General features: G+C 50.0%; 1 protein-coding gene across 1 annotated transcript in view; it reads right to left on the bottom strand.

The window, feature by feature from the left end:
* Positions 1 to 15169, bottom strand: part of DPYSL2 (dihydropyrimidinase like 2) — a 141364-nt gene that overhangs the window by 25468 nt on the left and 100727 nt on the right. The window contains 3 exon segments of the mRNA XM_074285445.1: positions 5054 to 5174; positions 13723 to 13791; positions 14298 to 14378. Of these exon segments, the coding sequence (XP_074141546.1) occupies positions 5054 to 5174; positions 13723 to 13791; positions 14298 to 14378 (271 nt within the window).

The following is a 15169-nucleotide window of genomic DNA, read 5'->3' as shown; positions in this document are numbered from 1 at the left end:
CCGAAAGGGTGGCTCTGGAGTCCGGGGTCTGGCTCCGGTCCCTGGGACCAAACAGTGTCCCCAGACACGATGTAATCTTAAGGGCACGCTCGGCCCCCTTCCATTTGTACCCCCGAGACTTAGCACAATGCTGGCCACTGCAGGCGGCTCAGAAGGGCCTTCTCCCTATCTTATATATAGGGAGGATATATTTTTATAGATATATACATGTGTAGATAGAGATCTAGTTTATATGGAGAGAACAAATATGTATCTATAACTACATATAGATACTTATATAGATATACGTGCATACTATACATATACACCAACTAGATACATATATAGATACATACCATATATAAATATGTACATATATAAATACATATACATATCTACACATCGGCACATAGATATATTCTCTTTTACATATATCGCAAATATGTATCTATATCTGCATATATATATGGATGCATACATGTGTAAATACATATATACATACATATGTAGATATACATACATATATAGATACATATATATTCTACTTTATACAGAGAATCTATATATGTATCTATATAGATACACACATACTATGTATAGGTACATATATTCTATTTTACACATATAGAATATATAGATCTATACATATATACCTTACACATATATTCTACTTTATACAAAGAATTTATATATATATATAAATGTATATAGACACATATATAGATATACATACTATATATATAGGTACAGATATTCTATTTTACATATATATAATATATAGATTTATACATATATACCATACATATATATTCTACTTTATACAAAGAATTTACATATATATATATCATATATATTTAAATGTATATAGACACATATATAGATATACATACTATATATATATATATTCTATTTTACATATATATATATATATATATATAAATATAGATTTATACATATATACCATACATATATATTCTACTTTATACAAAGAAATTTATATATAATATATATTTAAATGTATATAGACACATATATAGATATACATACATACTATATATAGGTACATATATTGTATTTTACATATATATAATATATGTGTATATAGATATATACATAATATTATACATATAAACTACATACACACATATTCTATTTTATGTAGAGAATATATATGTATACATACATACATATGCATATACATAAGCACCTATATACTATACAGATACACATATATACTATATGTATATGTATATATGTGTATGTGTGTATGGCATATACATATATGCTACATACACACACATATAGATATAGATACATTTATTTTACCTGGATAGAGAATATTTATGTATCCGTATATACATACATACATATAGAGAGACATATATATTCGTGTATACATAAATAACACACGAATACCATACATATATACTATATACATACATAGATAAGACACATATATATTCTATATATTCAAGTCTCATCCTTCTCCAGGAGGGCCTTTCAACTGCTTGGAGGGAGCCAGCAGAACCCACCCCAAATCTAGCGGCAGCAGCGTGGCCCAGTGGCAGATCCCTGGCTTTAGAATCACAAAGAAAGCTGGGCTCGCACCCCCCACTCTCCTCACTGCCTGAGGCTGGAGGCAACTCACAGCTTCACCAAAACTCAGTTTCCTCATCTGTCAGAGGACTTTGAGCAGATGGCTTCCGCAAACCCTTGAGGCTCAATATAGGCGATCTTGGAACCCCAATTCCCTAACCCTCCTCAACAACAACGATGAGGAGAGGAGGAGGAGGAGGAGAGGAGGAGGAGGAGGAAGAGGAGGAGGAGGAGGAGGAGGAGGAGGAGGAGGAGGAGGAGGAGGAGAGAGGAGGAGGAGGAGGAGGAGGAGGAGAGGAGAGAACAGACATTTAATTTCCCTTGCACAGGGAACTCCAGAAGAGGAAGTTCATTCTACCAGATCGTCAGTTTGACCTTCTTTGCCACCGAATTAATATTCATGTAGCGTCTGTACTAAGTAGATCACATTTCTCTACTTAAGGTGTGCAAAGCATTTTGCGTGGGCCCTCACTAGAGTTCACAACAAGCCTGTGAGGTAAATGCTATTGTTATGGCCATTTGACAGATGAGGAAACTGAGGTTCAAGGAAGGTGTCTTCCACTAGCATTCATTAAACAAGCCAGACTCTCAGGGAAACAGCCCCTGTCCCCAAGCACTCACACTCCAGTGGAGCAGGAGAGCAAACCTAGGTGCAAACCACAGGACCGGTGGCAGGTAATCCGGGAGGGAAAGGCAGCTCCCGGGGCCCCAGAACTAGTAAGTGACTGAAGGCAGGATCTGAAGCCAGGGAGAAGCTCTAACCATTCTACCACCCAGCCGCCTCCAATGCAGAAGAGTGGGCAGAAGGCCAGACTTCCAGGCAGCAAGACCTGGATTCAAATCTCACCTCGGCTACGCCCTGGCTCTGGGTCGCCGGCAGGACTCTAAAGCTCATTACCATCACCTGAGAGCTGAAACCCATATTGCCTTCCTCAAGAAGTAGCTGCAAGCATGTAAGAAAAAGCCGAGCGTACAAAAGCTCTGCGGACTTAAAATGGCTGGAGAAAGTCCCCAGGATCTCCAGGGCCACCAGAAGCAGGGGGGCCGTTCCCAACGAGCCTCTCGGCTCCTCTGTTATGGACGGGGTGGGAAAGGGCGCCGCAGTGGCTGCTGGCCAACAGGCTGTATAAAATGCAAATGGCGAGGCTGTCCCCCAGACCCCCCTCGGTGTTCCCACAGGAAGCTGGAGCCCTGTTTCTGTGGGGCAGCAACCCCAACAGGACCCACTGACCAAGTCTCCTGAACGCTCCAGGTTTGGGGCGGCATTCGGAACTAGTCTCACTCAGAGCCTCAAAAGGCAGGATGAGAATGAGCTGTCCATCAGCACCCCAAAGGGCTCAGAGGCTACAGAACGGGCTGCCCATCACTAACCCAGCAAGATCCAGAATGGACCGTCCTTCAGTGTCCCAAAGAGCACAGAGACCACAGTAAGGACTGCCCATCACCAGCCCGGCAAGATCCAGAATGGACCGTCCTTCAGTGTCCCAAAGAGCACAGAGACCACAGTAGGGACTGCCCATCACCAGCCCGGCAAGGTACAGAATGGGCTGTCTTTCAATGCCTCAAAGGGCACAGAGGCCACAATATGGGCTGCCCATCACCAGCCCGGCAAGGTACAGAATGGGCCGTCCTTCAGTGTCCCAAAGAGCACAGAGGCCACAATATGGAGTGCCCATCACCAGCCCGGCAAGGTACAGAATGGGCCGTCCTTCGATGCCTCAAAGGGCACAGAGGCCACAATATGGGCTGCCCATCACCAACCTGACAAGGTGCAGAATGGGCCGTCCTTCAGTGCCCCAAAGGGCACAGAGGCCACAATATGGAGTGCCCATCACCAGCCCGGCAAGGTACAGAATGGGCTGTCTTTCAATGCCTCAAAGGGCACAGAGGCCACAATATGGGCTGCCCATCACCAACCTGACAAGGTGCAGAATGGGCCGTCCTTCAGTGTCCCAAAGAGCACAGAGGCCACAATATGGGCTGCCCATCACCAGCCCGGCAAGGTATAGAATGGGCCGTCCTTCGATGCCTCAAAGGGCACAGAGGCCACAATATGGGCTGCCCATCACCAGCCCGGCAAGGTACAGAATGGGCCGTCCTTCAGTGCCCCAAAGAGCACAGAGGCCACAGTAGGGACTCCTCATCCCTAAACTAGCAAATCAGAACTCACGATGAATTGAAAAAGAGAAGGAAACGATCACAAGGCTTCCCCCCGCACCCCACCGCAGAGGAGAGGGCGCAGGGCTGGGGAGTGCTGCATTTGCTGTCAGACCAGCTAAAACACTGGGTCATTTAGCTCAGCTACTGTCTTCCTCTTTCTCTTTTAATCACCCCAGCCCTGCTTTTATAATAACTTTTTTCTTGTTCTTGCTCTTTTTTTTAGGGGGAGGGATGGGAAGGGAGAGAGAACCTGTCATTTCATCAATATGAGGAACTCCCAGGGAGCCAAGTCCCTCCACCAGTGCAAATCAGCCCCAGCGCTGAACGTTCTGGGAAGGAGGGGAAGGGAGGGGAGGGAAGAGGGAGGAAGAGGAAGGAGAATTTCACAATTTACAAATCAATTTTCTTGCCACGACCTCTCAGTAAGATAGGTAGGGCAAGAAGTTTTATTCCCATTCTATAGACTAGCAAGGCTGAGTCCCAGAGAAGTTACTTGCCCTAGTTAATGTAGCCTAGCAGTGAGAGTGAGGGGACAGGAACCCCATCTCTTCCCTCTTAGGACCCTGGATTCAGGGCTGGACGTCACTTTACGAGGGTCCAACCCCTCGCTTTATCTTTCAGAGCACCAGAGCCAGAGGGAGGGTCGCTTGGCCACCGGCCCAGGGCCTCTGACCCTCCAGGGGCTTTCTACCCCGCCTCTTCTTTAGTAACTTAGTAAATGGAGTTTTCAGAAATAAAAGCGCACCTCGTGGGACCCCAGGAGGGACCTTAGAGGCCCCAGAGTCTAGCTCCCTCATCTGACAGATGAGGAAACCGAGGCATTGGGACATTTAGTGACTTGATGAGGATTAAACCGCTAGTTAAGTAGCTGAGGAAGGTCTTCCTGACCTCCAGCCCGGTGCCCCATCCCCTGGTCCTGGGGCCCCTTGAGGACTAGGGGACATGGGCACCCAGACCCTGATGGAGGATGGCCTCCTCACTCCTTCCCCCTTCAGCCTTATGGCAGAGGAGGCCCCGGGCCTGGGGGAGAAGTCGGGGTCCCAGAGGAGCCCCTCAAGCAGATGGACACAGCGCCATGGGTGTGTGCAGGGGAGGCTCCAAGCCTGGCACGGGGGAGGAAGGAGAGGGCTCGCCACCCACTCTGGGCAGCGCGGGGACTTCAGATGCCAGCGAGCTCTGAGAGCGGGCAAAGGGTAACCTGAGCCTCGGTCGCCGTAATTAGGTTAACGCTGGAGCGAGATAAAAGTAGCCGGCTTGGAGGAGCGCCTGGAAAGGGCCCCCGCCCACCCCGGCCTGCCAGCGCCCGCGGGCCACTCACCCTTCTTCCGGGCCTGGGCGATGACCTCGGCGGCGCTTTTGCTCATCACCTTCGTGATGTACAGCGGGCAGTTGGTCTGGTTGGCGATGGTGATCGCCCGGTTCACAGCCTCGGCCTCCACCTGCAAGGCAACATCCACGCGTGAGCCCCCAAAACCGCGCCCAGGCTCCCTTCTTCAGTACCCCCCACACTGCTAGGACCCTCCCTCCTTCAGCCCCCCCCCCCCATGTTTGGAGTTTTCCTGGCAGGGACACTGGAGTGATTGGCCCTTTCCTTCTCCGGTTCGTTTTACAGATGAGAAAACTGAGGTAAATGGGGTGAAGTGACTTGCCCAGGGACACGCGACCAGAGCCATATTTGTCTCAGGCTTCCTGATAGGAAGCACCCAGTTCCTCTAAGCCAACAGACCAACGAGCCTGGCAGTTAGAGCCTTTTACAACCTCCCCCTTCCGGATAACTTCAAGCTTCTCCTGGGCTCTCGCTCCACCACTTCCCATCCGCGTTTCACCTCCGCCCAAGTGGCTCTCCACGTGTCTTACAGCACCTGAGCTTCCGCACTGCGGGGACAGCGCCCCGACCTTTCCCGCTCCCCCCCAGCGTTAGACCTTCCCCAAGCGGCTTTTCCTACACCTGATCCACCAGCCCCCGCTCTCCTCCCCCACCCCCAGCTCCTCTCCTGAGAGAGCTCAAGCCCTGATGGGCTTGTTGGGGAGCATGTGTGGAACAGAATCAGAACCACGGGGTTTCCCCACGGCACCTCACGGACGTCACGTCCAACCTGCCTCATTTACTGAGGCTCAGGAAACAGGAGGAGGAACCGGACGCTCCAAAACGGACGCTCGCTCCACAGCCTCTGGCCAAGGCTCGGCTTTTGTCGGAGGCCGAGCCTCCCGGACGCCGAACACCGGGGAGAGAGAGGGCCGGCAGGGCGATGTTCTGGTACAATGACCAAGAAAAGGCACCGACGGAGGGAAGGAACGTGCCCGCAGAAGGAGGTGGAGCGTCCGGGCGAACGCAGGGGAGCCCCTCCACTGCAGGGGTCCCGGGGGGAACCAGGTGGCTACCACTTTCTTCAGAGGAAAAATAAGTCATGAGAGAGGGTCTTCCTATAAAGGAGAGACCATGAGATGTTGCACAGGATAGAGTCAGGAGGACTGAGCTCAAATCCAGCCCCAGGCACCCAGTGTGATCCTGAGCAAGTCATTTTATCCTGATGCCTTCAGAGAGAGACAGACAGGGGGAGACAAAGAGATTGATGGACAGAGAAACAAAGACAAAAGGAGAAAGAAAGAGATGGAGGGAGACAGAATGACAGAAGGACAGAGATAGAGACAGAGACAGAGAGAGAGAGACAGAGACAGAGAGAGACAGACAGAGGGAGAGAGATATACAGAGACAGACAGTGAGACAGACAGAGACAAAGAAACAGAGAGAGAGACAGAGACAGAGACCGAGAGACAGAGAGAGAGAGGGGACCCCCATCTGCCTTCTACACTAAAGGTAAACATTTGAGGGTTTTTTCCAATATTTGAAATTGACATAAAGAATGAAGAGCTTTCAGGCTCGGGTCTCAGGTGTCAGGTTCACATCCTGGCCGTGTGACTCTGGGCAAGTCACTCAACCAGTCAAGTTTCCAGGCAGCTAAGAACCCCAGTTCCGGCCCAGCTGCCGATCTGTATCGGTGTAAGAAGTTTCCGCACCCGGAGTTCTATAAAGCAGTGAAATCTCAAATCTCCCATGGAAATCAACCACCAACACAACTAATTTGCTTTGCAACTATTTACATAGAAATAAATTCGTTTCAATGCTCGCAATATCAGAATTCTTCATCCCTCTCCCTCCTCCAGATCTGCGGCTCCTTCTCCAGGACGCTTTTAATCATATCTTGGAGAAAGGCCTTCCCAGACCCCTGTGGGCCCTTCTTCCCCGGGAGCCTGGGCAGCATCCAGCAAGCCGCCCAGTGGGTGGGCCAGGGTTCGTCCCCATCGGCCCCGCCGCTGAGGATTCGAACTCCTTGCAATCTCTGACCATCACCGCTCACCCTGGGATAAAAATGTCAAAGGTTACGATTACTTTCCTCACTATTGCTGCACTCTTGGGGATGGCTCTCCAAAAATATTCCACTAGTTGAGAATTCCAGGGGGAGGCAGTGTGTGCGCTCATGGGAGTGCACTTGTGTGTGCACGAGAGGGTGTGTGAGTGTGTGTGAGTGTGCTTGTATGCACTTGTGTGAGTGTGAATGCACTTGTGTGAGTGCTTGTGCACTTGTGTGTGCGCGAGAGTGTGTGTGCTTGTATGCACTTCTGTGTTTGTGTACTTGTGTGAGTGTGAGTGCACTTGTGAGTGTGAGTGCTTGTGCACTTGCATGTGAGGCTCCGCAGCCCCCACGCTGAGTTTTGTTGGTTTTGAGCTTCTTTGCCACTTTAAGGTACAGGGGGCGTGATCCGCCATTGTTTTAATCTGCGTCTCTCTGCCGGTTCCTGGGCCCGGGCTTTCCCCGAGGCATCATTAACGAGCGGCGTGCGCCCTTCTCCTTTCCCATTTCCCTTCCCTTCCCTCTGGCCCCGGCTATCGCAGTTCGGATCGGGTTTCTCCTGTGGAGTCGCCGCCTTCCACGGGGCCCGCTGTGACCCGTATCACATCCACACCGTCTAAGAGAGCGCCTCCTAACGAGATTTTCCGGTAGCCCGGCCCAGAGTTTGTACTCGGGGATGCTGCTGATCATGCTCTGGCTTGATAAGTTCAAGGCGATTTCCTTCCCGTTCAGCTCCCCATTGTGTATGACACAATGGTTTCCTTCTCCAGCTCATTTCATAGAGGGGAAACTAAGGCACACAGAGGTCAGCCAATCGGGAAGCCAACGGAGCAAGGATCTGGGAGGATTAATTATCGACTCGTTAAGCTGTCTGACGATGCAAAGCTGGGGGAGGCAAGGAACATCCCAGGCGACGGAATCGGGGCCCCACAAGAGCTCCAGAGGCTGAAAAACGGCTCAAAGTCAATGGAAGGTAATGGATAAGGATAACCGGGGAGCCGCGCACTCTGGTTCAAAGGAACCAAAAAGCTACAGAAGTGGGCAGTGAGGAAATGTGGCTACACCGCAGGGAAGTGAAAAAGAGCTGGAGATTTTAATGGACCACGTGGTCAACACGATCAAGAGGGCCATGGGTCAAGCAGATACTCCAAAGCCAGCTTATGCTGCATTAGCCAAAGTGTAGTGTTCGGAGAACGCAAGAACAAGTCCCCCTGAGCGATGTTAGGCTTGGGACCCATGCCTCATGGGACTCGGAGGATCGCCAGCCCGTCCAGAAGGCAATGGGGCCCGGAGCGACGGGTTTTGCTTTCCAGGCCTACGGTCCTGACTTCCCCGACTTGTGCTTGAAAAACTGACTTTTTTTAACTCAACTGGAAGACTTTCCCTAAACTTCTCGGGAACTTCAACTCCTCAGCACGTTTGGTCCAGTGCTCCAGTCCATCGAGAAACCTTGATTCTGTCAAAATGCGGACTGTTCCTCCTTGTTCTGTGTCAGCGCGGAGGCTAACGTGTTCTAGATGTTACTGATTAGAGCATTCAATGGCCCCTGCGTCCCTCCTCTGGACGCCTGTCTTAGCACTCCTGAATCCTCGGGCAAACGGCTCCTCCCCGAGTCTCACCGGCAGGAGGAAGTGTCTGATGGGCAGACGGTCGGGTTCCCTTCCAGCAGAGCTTTCAACCCTCCATCACTTGGCCCACGTCTCAGTCACCCTCGGAGGCAGGAACTCCAGACGTCATTGTCTCCGTTTTATTAAGAATAAAGGAGGTGTCTGGGGCTGGATTTGAATTCAGGGCTTGTTTATTCCAAGTTCAGCTCTTAGCTACTGTGACCTCTCATGTTTTCCCCTCTCAGCTTTTCTGTTCATTTGTAAAGGGAAGGGAATGGGGGGCAACACCAACATCATTATCTCCACTTTACTAAGAAGGAGAAAATGAAGGAGGTGTCTGGGGCTGGATTTGAACTCAGGGCTTATTGATTCCAAGTCCATCTCTTAGCTACTGTGACCTCTGGCTTCTTTCCCCTCTCTGAGTTTGTTTGTTCATCTGTAAAGGGAAGGGGACGGGGAAAAAGGGTTGACCCTGAATTCTCTTGTTTTTGTAATTAACCTCAGTGGGGTCTTCAGACACTGGAAGGTTTCCTTTCACAGAGGGGAAACTGAGGCACACAGAGCTAAGTGACATGCCCAGGGTCACACAGCTACCAAGTGTCTGAGGTCCTCCTCCTGCTGCCGGCCGCCAGATCCAGCTTTTCCTCCTGCCATCAGCAGCAGCCCCCTCCTCCCAGCCCCAGCTCCCACACAAGTAACTTAGCTCTGAATTGGCCGGTTCAGCTCGGCCTCCTCCAGAGTTCTAGGGGCCCCCTCCCTTCTCGGGCCTCTCACAGGGAAACGTGGGGCCTCAGAGCGGCCGGCCTTAGACTGGAAACAATGGGGTCCAAGAGTTCTCAAGTTCTTATCTCCGATTACTCGGTGCTCTGGGCAGCTCCGCTCTCCTGGCTCTGAGTCTCGCTCCCCCATCAGCCCTATTGCTCTCCATCATTTAAAGACCCATCCAGAAGCCGGCTGCTCTGGGAAGAATTTGGGACCCTCCTCCCCAATTCAGCGATGACTCCCCCCTCAAACCTGAGGAAGAACTGGGGGCAGACCTACATAAAGACGCTCAGTCCCTAATTCCTGCAGAGCACTTGCTGGACCCCATCATCTCACTGCAGCTCCACAGCAACCTGAGGAAGGAGCTGCTGTAGGTACCATCATACCCACTTCCCAGATGAAAAAGTTGAGCCTCTAAGAAATTATTGATTTCCTGGGGAAATCACAGATTTGGACCCCATTCTTTCCTGACTCTAGCCACTGCCCCACACTGCCTCCCAAATAGACCACATGATCTCCAAAGCCCCTTCCGGTTCTAACGCGTGTGCCCTCTGTTCCCCCTCAGCCAGAAGCCTTGAACATTCTATACTCATCACCCTCAGCTTCAGTCTCCTCCTCTGGAACACGTCTGGTCCAAAAACTATGTTTGAACAGCATCACATCGTTACAACGTCTCAATGAGGGCTCTCATTTCCACTCAAGGCTTAACAACGCTCTTCTCTAAAAACAACCCATTTTACAGATGAGGCAGTGGAGAAAACGGGAGATAATGTCAGCATTTGAACCCAGATATCCTAATTCTAAGTCCAGTCTTCTCTAAACTAGAGCAAATGAAGCACAAAAACTTTTCTGAAACAGAAGTGACCAATTTGGGGCACAGACTGAGCCTTTTTGTGTTTTTAAACATAGCCAGTAAGGGAACTGGTCTTGTTAGACTCCACCTGTTTGTAATGGGGTCAGGGACAAGAAAAATGATAGATTTTCATTATCAGGGTCTCCACCTTCCCAGGGGAGTATAACTAAAGACTTTTAGCCTTTTTGTCACCAGGTTCAGTGTACTTCCTGCCACCAGGTTCAGTGTACTTCCTGCCACCAGGTTCGGTGTACTTCCTGCCACATAGTATTAGAATGGAAGCTCCTTATGGACAGAGATTGGGTTTGCCTATGAGTGCCAGGTATATAGTAAGTACTTAATATATGCTTGTTGAATGGTGCTGAATAAATGCTTGTTGATTAAACGAATGCATAAGAAATATTGTTCACTAGATTCAAAGAACTAAGCAAACACCAGAGTCTCAGAGTATCCATGTGGCTCCGGCCAAGAGGCCTTGACCCTCCAAGTGCTCATCCAGCTTCTACTCAAAGGCCTGCCGTGATGGGCAATCGACCACTAGGTAATCCCCTGCCCAATGGGCAGCTAGCTCTTAACCTCCAGTCCTTCCATGACTGAGGGCTCTGCCAAACATGGGACCCGGGTCACTTGGGACACATTTCTAATGATGGCGGATCTTGGAGCTCTCTCTCCAGTTCTACACCTGACTCTAAGCCCACAAAGCAAACGAGAGAGGGCTTCCTTCCTCCACGCTGCCCACCCCAACTGGTTTTCCCGGATCAGCCAAGCCCCTGAGGAGGCCAAGTGAATCCGCTGCTAGAGCTTTTGGGAAACGCTCAAGATGACAGCTTCAATCAGGGAGAGAATTTTCCTGAGGCTCTGAATATGGTCTTACTTTATCCAAATAAACACTAAATTATTCCCCTCTGTTAGAACATCCTTTTTTTTTCCTTTTTTTAAGGGAAAATTTTGAGGAAGAAGGCTAAAGGGAACCGCTCTCTGTGGGAGAGCCCCAGTGATATCTAAAAAACATTAAATTATTCCCCTCTGTTAGAACATCATTTTTGGGGGGTTTTTCCTTTTTTTAAAGGAAAAATTTGAAGAAGAAAGCTAAAATGAACCTCACTCTGCAGGGGAGCCCCAGCGATATCTAGAAAACACTAAATTATTCTCTGTCAGAACATCATTTTTTGTTTGTTTTTTTTCCCTTTTTTAAAGGGAAACATTTGAGGAAGAAAGTTAAAATGAACTCCTCTCTCATGGGGAGTCCCAGCGATATCTAGAAAACATTATTCCTCTCAGTCGGAACATCATTTTTTGGGGTTTTTTCCCTTTTTTAAGGGAAACATTTAAGGAAGAAGGCTAAAATGAACCCCTCTCCCTGCAAGGGAGCCCCAGAAATATCTAGAAAACTTATTCCCCTCTGTTAGAACATTATTTTGGGTTTTTTCCCTTTTAAGGGAAACATTTGAGGAAGAAGGCTAAAATGAACCCCTCTCTCTGCAGGGGAGCCCCAGCGATATCTAGAAAACACTAAATTATTCTGTCAGAACATCATTTTTTGTTTGTTTGTTTTTTCCCTTTTTTAAGGGAAACATTTGAGGAAGAAAGTTAAAATGAATTCCTCTCTGCAGGGGAGTCCCAGCGATATCTAGAAAACACTAAATTATTCTCTGTCAGAACATCATTTTTTGTTTGTTTGTTTTTTCCCTTTTTTAAGGGAAACATTTGAGGAAGAAAGTTAAAATGAATTCCTCTCTGCAGGGGAGTCCCAGCGATATCTAGAAAACATTATTCCTCTCAGTTGGAACATCATTTTTTTGGGTTTTTTCCCTTTTTTAAGGGAAACATTTGAGGAAGAAGGCTAAAATGAACCCCTCTCCCTGCAGGGGAACCCCAGCGATATCTAGAAAACACTAAATTATTCTCTGTCAGAACATCATTTTTTGTTTGTTTTTTCCCTTTTTTAAGGGAAACATTTGAGGAAGAAGGCTAACATGAACCCCTCTCCCTGCAAGGGAGCCCCAGCAATATCTAGAAAACATATTATTCCCCTCTTTTGGAACATCATTTTGGGTTTTTTTCTCTTTTATAAGGGAAACATTTGAGGAAGAAGGCTAACATGAACCCCTCTCCCTGCAAGGGAGCCCCAGCAATATCTAGAAAACATATTATTCCCCTCTTTTGGAACATCATTTTGGGTTTTTTCCCTTTTATAAGGGAAACATTTGAGGAAGAAGGCTAACATGAACCCTCTCTGCAGGGGAGCCCAGGGAAATCTGGGCAGCAATCCGGAGCCCTCGTGCAAAGGGGAAGGGCAGCAGGGCGCAGAGCCACCGGGAAGGCTTGGAACATTCAACAAAAGACTTGGGCCCTACAAATGGTCCCCAGGGACTGCGCTAAGGGCCACCCAGCTGTGCTCAGAGGGCCACATCTGTTCCTGCTCTTGTTTTTAACAGGAACAAGATGGCCCCAGCTCCTCGGACCTCCTCCACAATCCCCATCCGGTCTCAAGCTAAAGTCTTGGGCTGAGAACTGTTCTATAGAACATCCCGAGGGTAGGAAAGATTCCATTTTCTTTTTGGATGACTGGACCAGCCCAGGTATTGAATGAAAGCTTGTCCGTTGATAGGGGGAGATAATAAGATGGGAATGGGACTGAGAGGGTCAGCTGCTGGAGAAGGGGGAAGAGTTTGGGGAGAAAACTTTACAATCCTGCCTCTGAGGAACCTCAGAAAGTCCCTTCACTTCCCTGGGCCTCAGTTTCCCATTCTGTAAAATGAGATGATTGAACCGCTGGCCTCTGCAGCTTCAGAGCCAGAATTAGAGCCCTTGAGCTTCCTCCCTCTGAGAACTTACACCCCCCTCCTCTCCCTCCTGCCTTCTTTCCCCTGTTCTTTCTATCCTGCCCTCAAAGTACAAAGACAAGGGTCACCAAAGGAGCAGACGGTCCTATCACCGTTCCTTTGGCAACCCTTGCTTTTGCCCTCTGCCACCTTCAGGTGCTTGTTTCTTGTGTCTACAATGGAATCCTTCTCCCTCTTTCAATAAGTGGGGCTGGATCTCTGACCTCTGAGGTCGCTGCCAGAGGCTACACTGCCTAGCACACAGTAAGTGCACAATAGATGCTAGATTGACTGACTGATGCAGGGCACCTGGGCTTCAATCCTGGGCAAGCAACCTCACTTCTTTGGTCTCCACTTCCTACAACTCATAGCCCCAATTCCCAGAGGGCTATGAGAGCGCCAACCAAGCTACAGCACTGGACGCCGCTCCTCCCCCACACCACAAGCTGGGAACCTCCAAGGCCAGCCCAGAACGGGCTGCTCCTCCAGGCCGGGGGCTGCTCCTCCAGACCGGGGGCTGCCAGTCCATGTCCTCCCCAAGCACCCTCTGCCCAGCCCCTGAGGGAGATACGTAGGCAAGTGTTCACCTCTTCAGGCCGGCTCAGGACATGTCCCTCAGGGCCGGTGATTCCCAGGTCCAGGATCCTCTGCTGCTCCTGTGATGTTGAGGAAAGAAAAAGAAAAATGTTTAAGTGCCATCAGTTGGGGAACTCACCAGGGATGGGTGGCAAGCCCGATAGGCAGGTTTGGGGCAAGCTGGATCCCCCAGGGGACATCAACAAAGAGTCATGAGAAGCAGTGAGGAGCCTGCACCCAGGTCAAACTGAGGGGGTCTGGGAGTTACGGTCACCCACGTGTCTGAAGCCTCTGGGAAAGGCTGAGAAGGGACACTGTCCTGGTCCTGGAGCCAAGGCCAAGGGTCCAGGCTTGTCCCAAGAGGGATGGATCCCCCCAGAGCCAAGGGCCTGGCAGTCATTAGGGAATGGTCGGTCCCCTGGTCGGCAGAGAGGTGCCGCTGAGGTCTCCAGAGAGCCCATGGGATTTACCGGTGTATCGGGCCAGGGCAACGCCCAACGGGCCGCCATTGTCTGCTGTGTTCCCAGCAGGGCCGGGGTCCCCGGGCCTGATCCCCTCCAGTTGGGGACTCAGAAGGAGACATTACCTCCGCGATGATGTCGCCATTTTCAGCATGGACCTGGGCGATGGCGCCAATGTCCCGGATCACGCTCAGGACTTCGTAGATCTGGAAGAGAGTGGACTCCGTTAGGGCCACGGCAGGCGCCCCCTCCCAAATCACAGCTTTTTAGCTGGAAGGACCGTCTCTGCTTTACAGATGTGTGCCCCAAGGCCCTGGGCAATGGAATGATCTGGGCACTTAGATACATAAAAGGGAGGGCCAGGATTTCAACTCAGATCCCGCCGCTGCTGGGTCAGTGCTCCTCCCTGTACCACACAGCTTCCCCTGCCTCTTTAAGTCTCCTTCCAAGCCCTCAAAGAGACGTTTATGGGGCAGGGTTCTCGCAGGGGGGGGGGGGGCACTCAGCATTTCAGAGGCAGCATAACCTAGAAAATCCTGGAAGGGGACCCAAAGCTGCTGAATTACTTCTGCTGTTTGAGGCTCACTCAGGGAAACCCTAAGGAGGCCTTGGGAAAATGGAGAAAACATCACTAACAAAGCAAGACCCTTCCAGGCCCAGGAGGCGGGCGCCGTCCCAGGAGCAGACAACAGGCAGAAAACACGTTCACAGGATGGAGATGAAAAGGTCCCTGAGAAAACATGTTCATGGGATGGAGATGAAAAGGTCCCTGAGAAGACCCTCAGGCTGATATCAGGGAGAGCGCCAGGTCCAGCTCCATCAGGGCCCCATGGCAAGGGCCAATGTCCAGAGGAGGACAAAAGGCATGGTGAGGGGGCGAAGGAGCCCCGGGCCACGTGAAGTTTGGGTAAGGGAACCGGGCACCTTTGGCCAGAACAAGAAAAGACTTGTGTGAGTGAAGAGGAGGAACAGTGGATACTTTAAGGCAATTCTTAGA

The sequence above is a fragment of the Sminthopsis crassicaudata genome, chromosome 2 (genome assembly GCF_048593235.1).
Source record: "Sminthopsis crassicaudata isolate SCR6 chromosome 2, ASM4859323v1, whole genome shotgun sequence".
NCBI lineage: Eukaryota > Metazoa > Chordata > Mammalia > Dasyuromorphia > Dasyuridae > Sminthopsis > Sminthopsis crassicaudata.
Note: the sequence above shows the minus strand (reverse complement) of the source record. Positions and strands in the feature narration are given on the sequence as shown.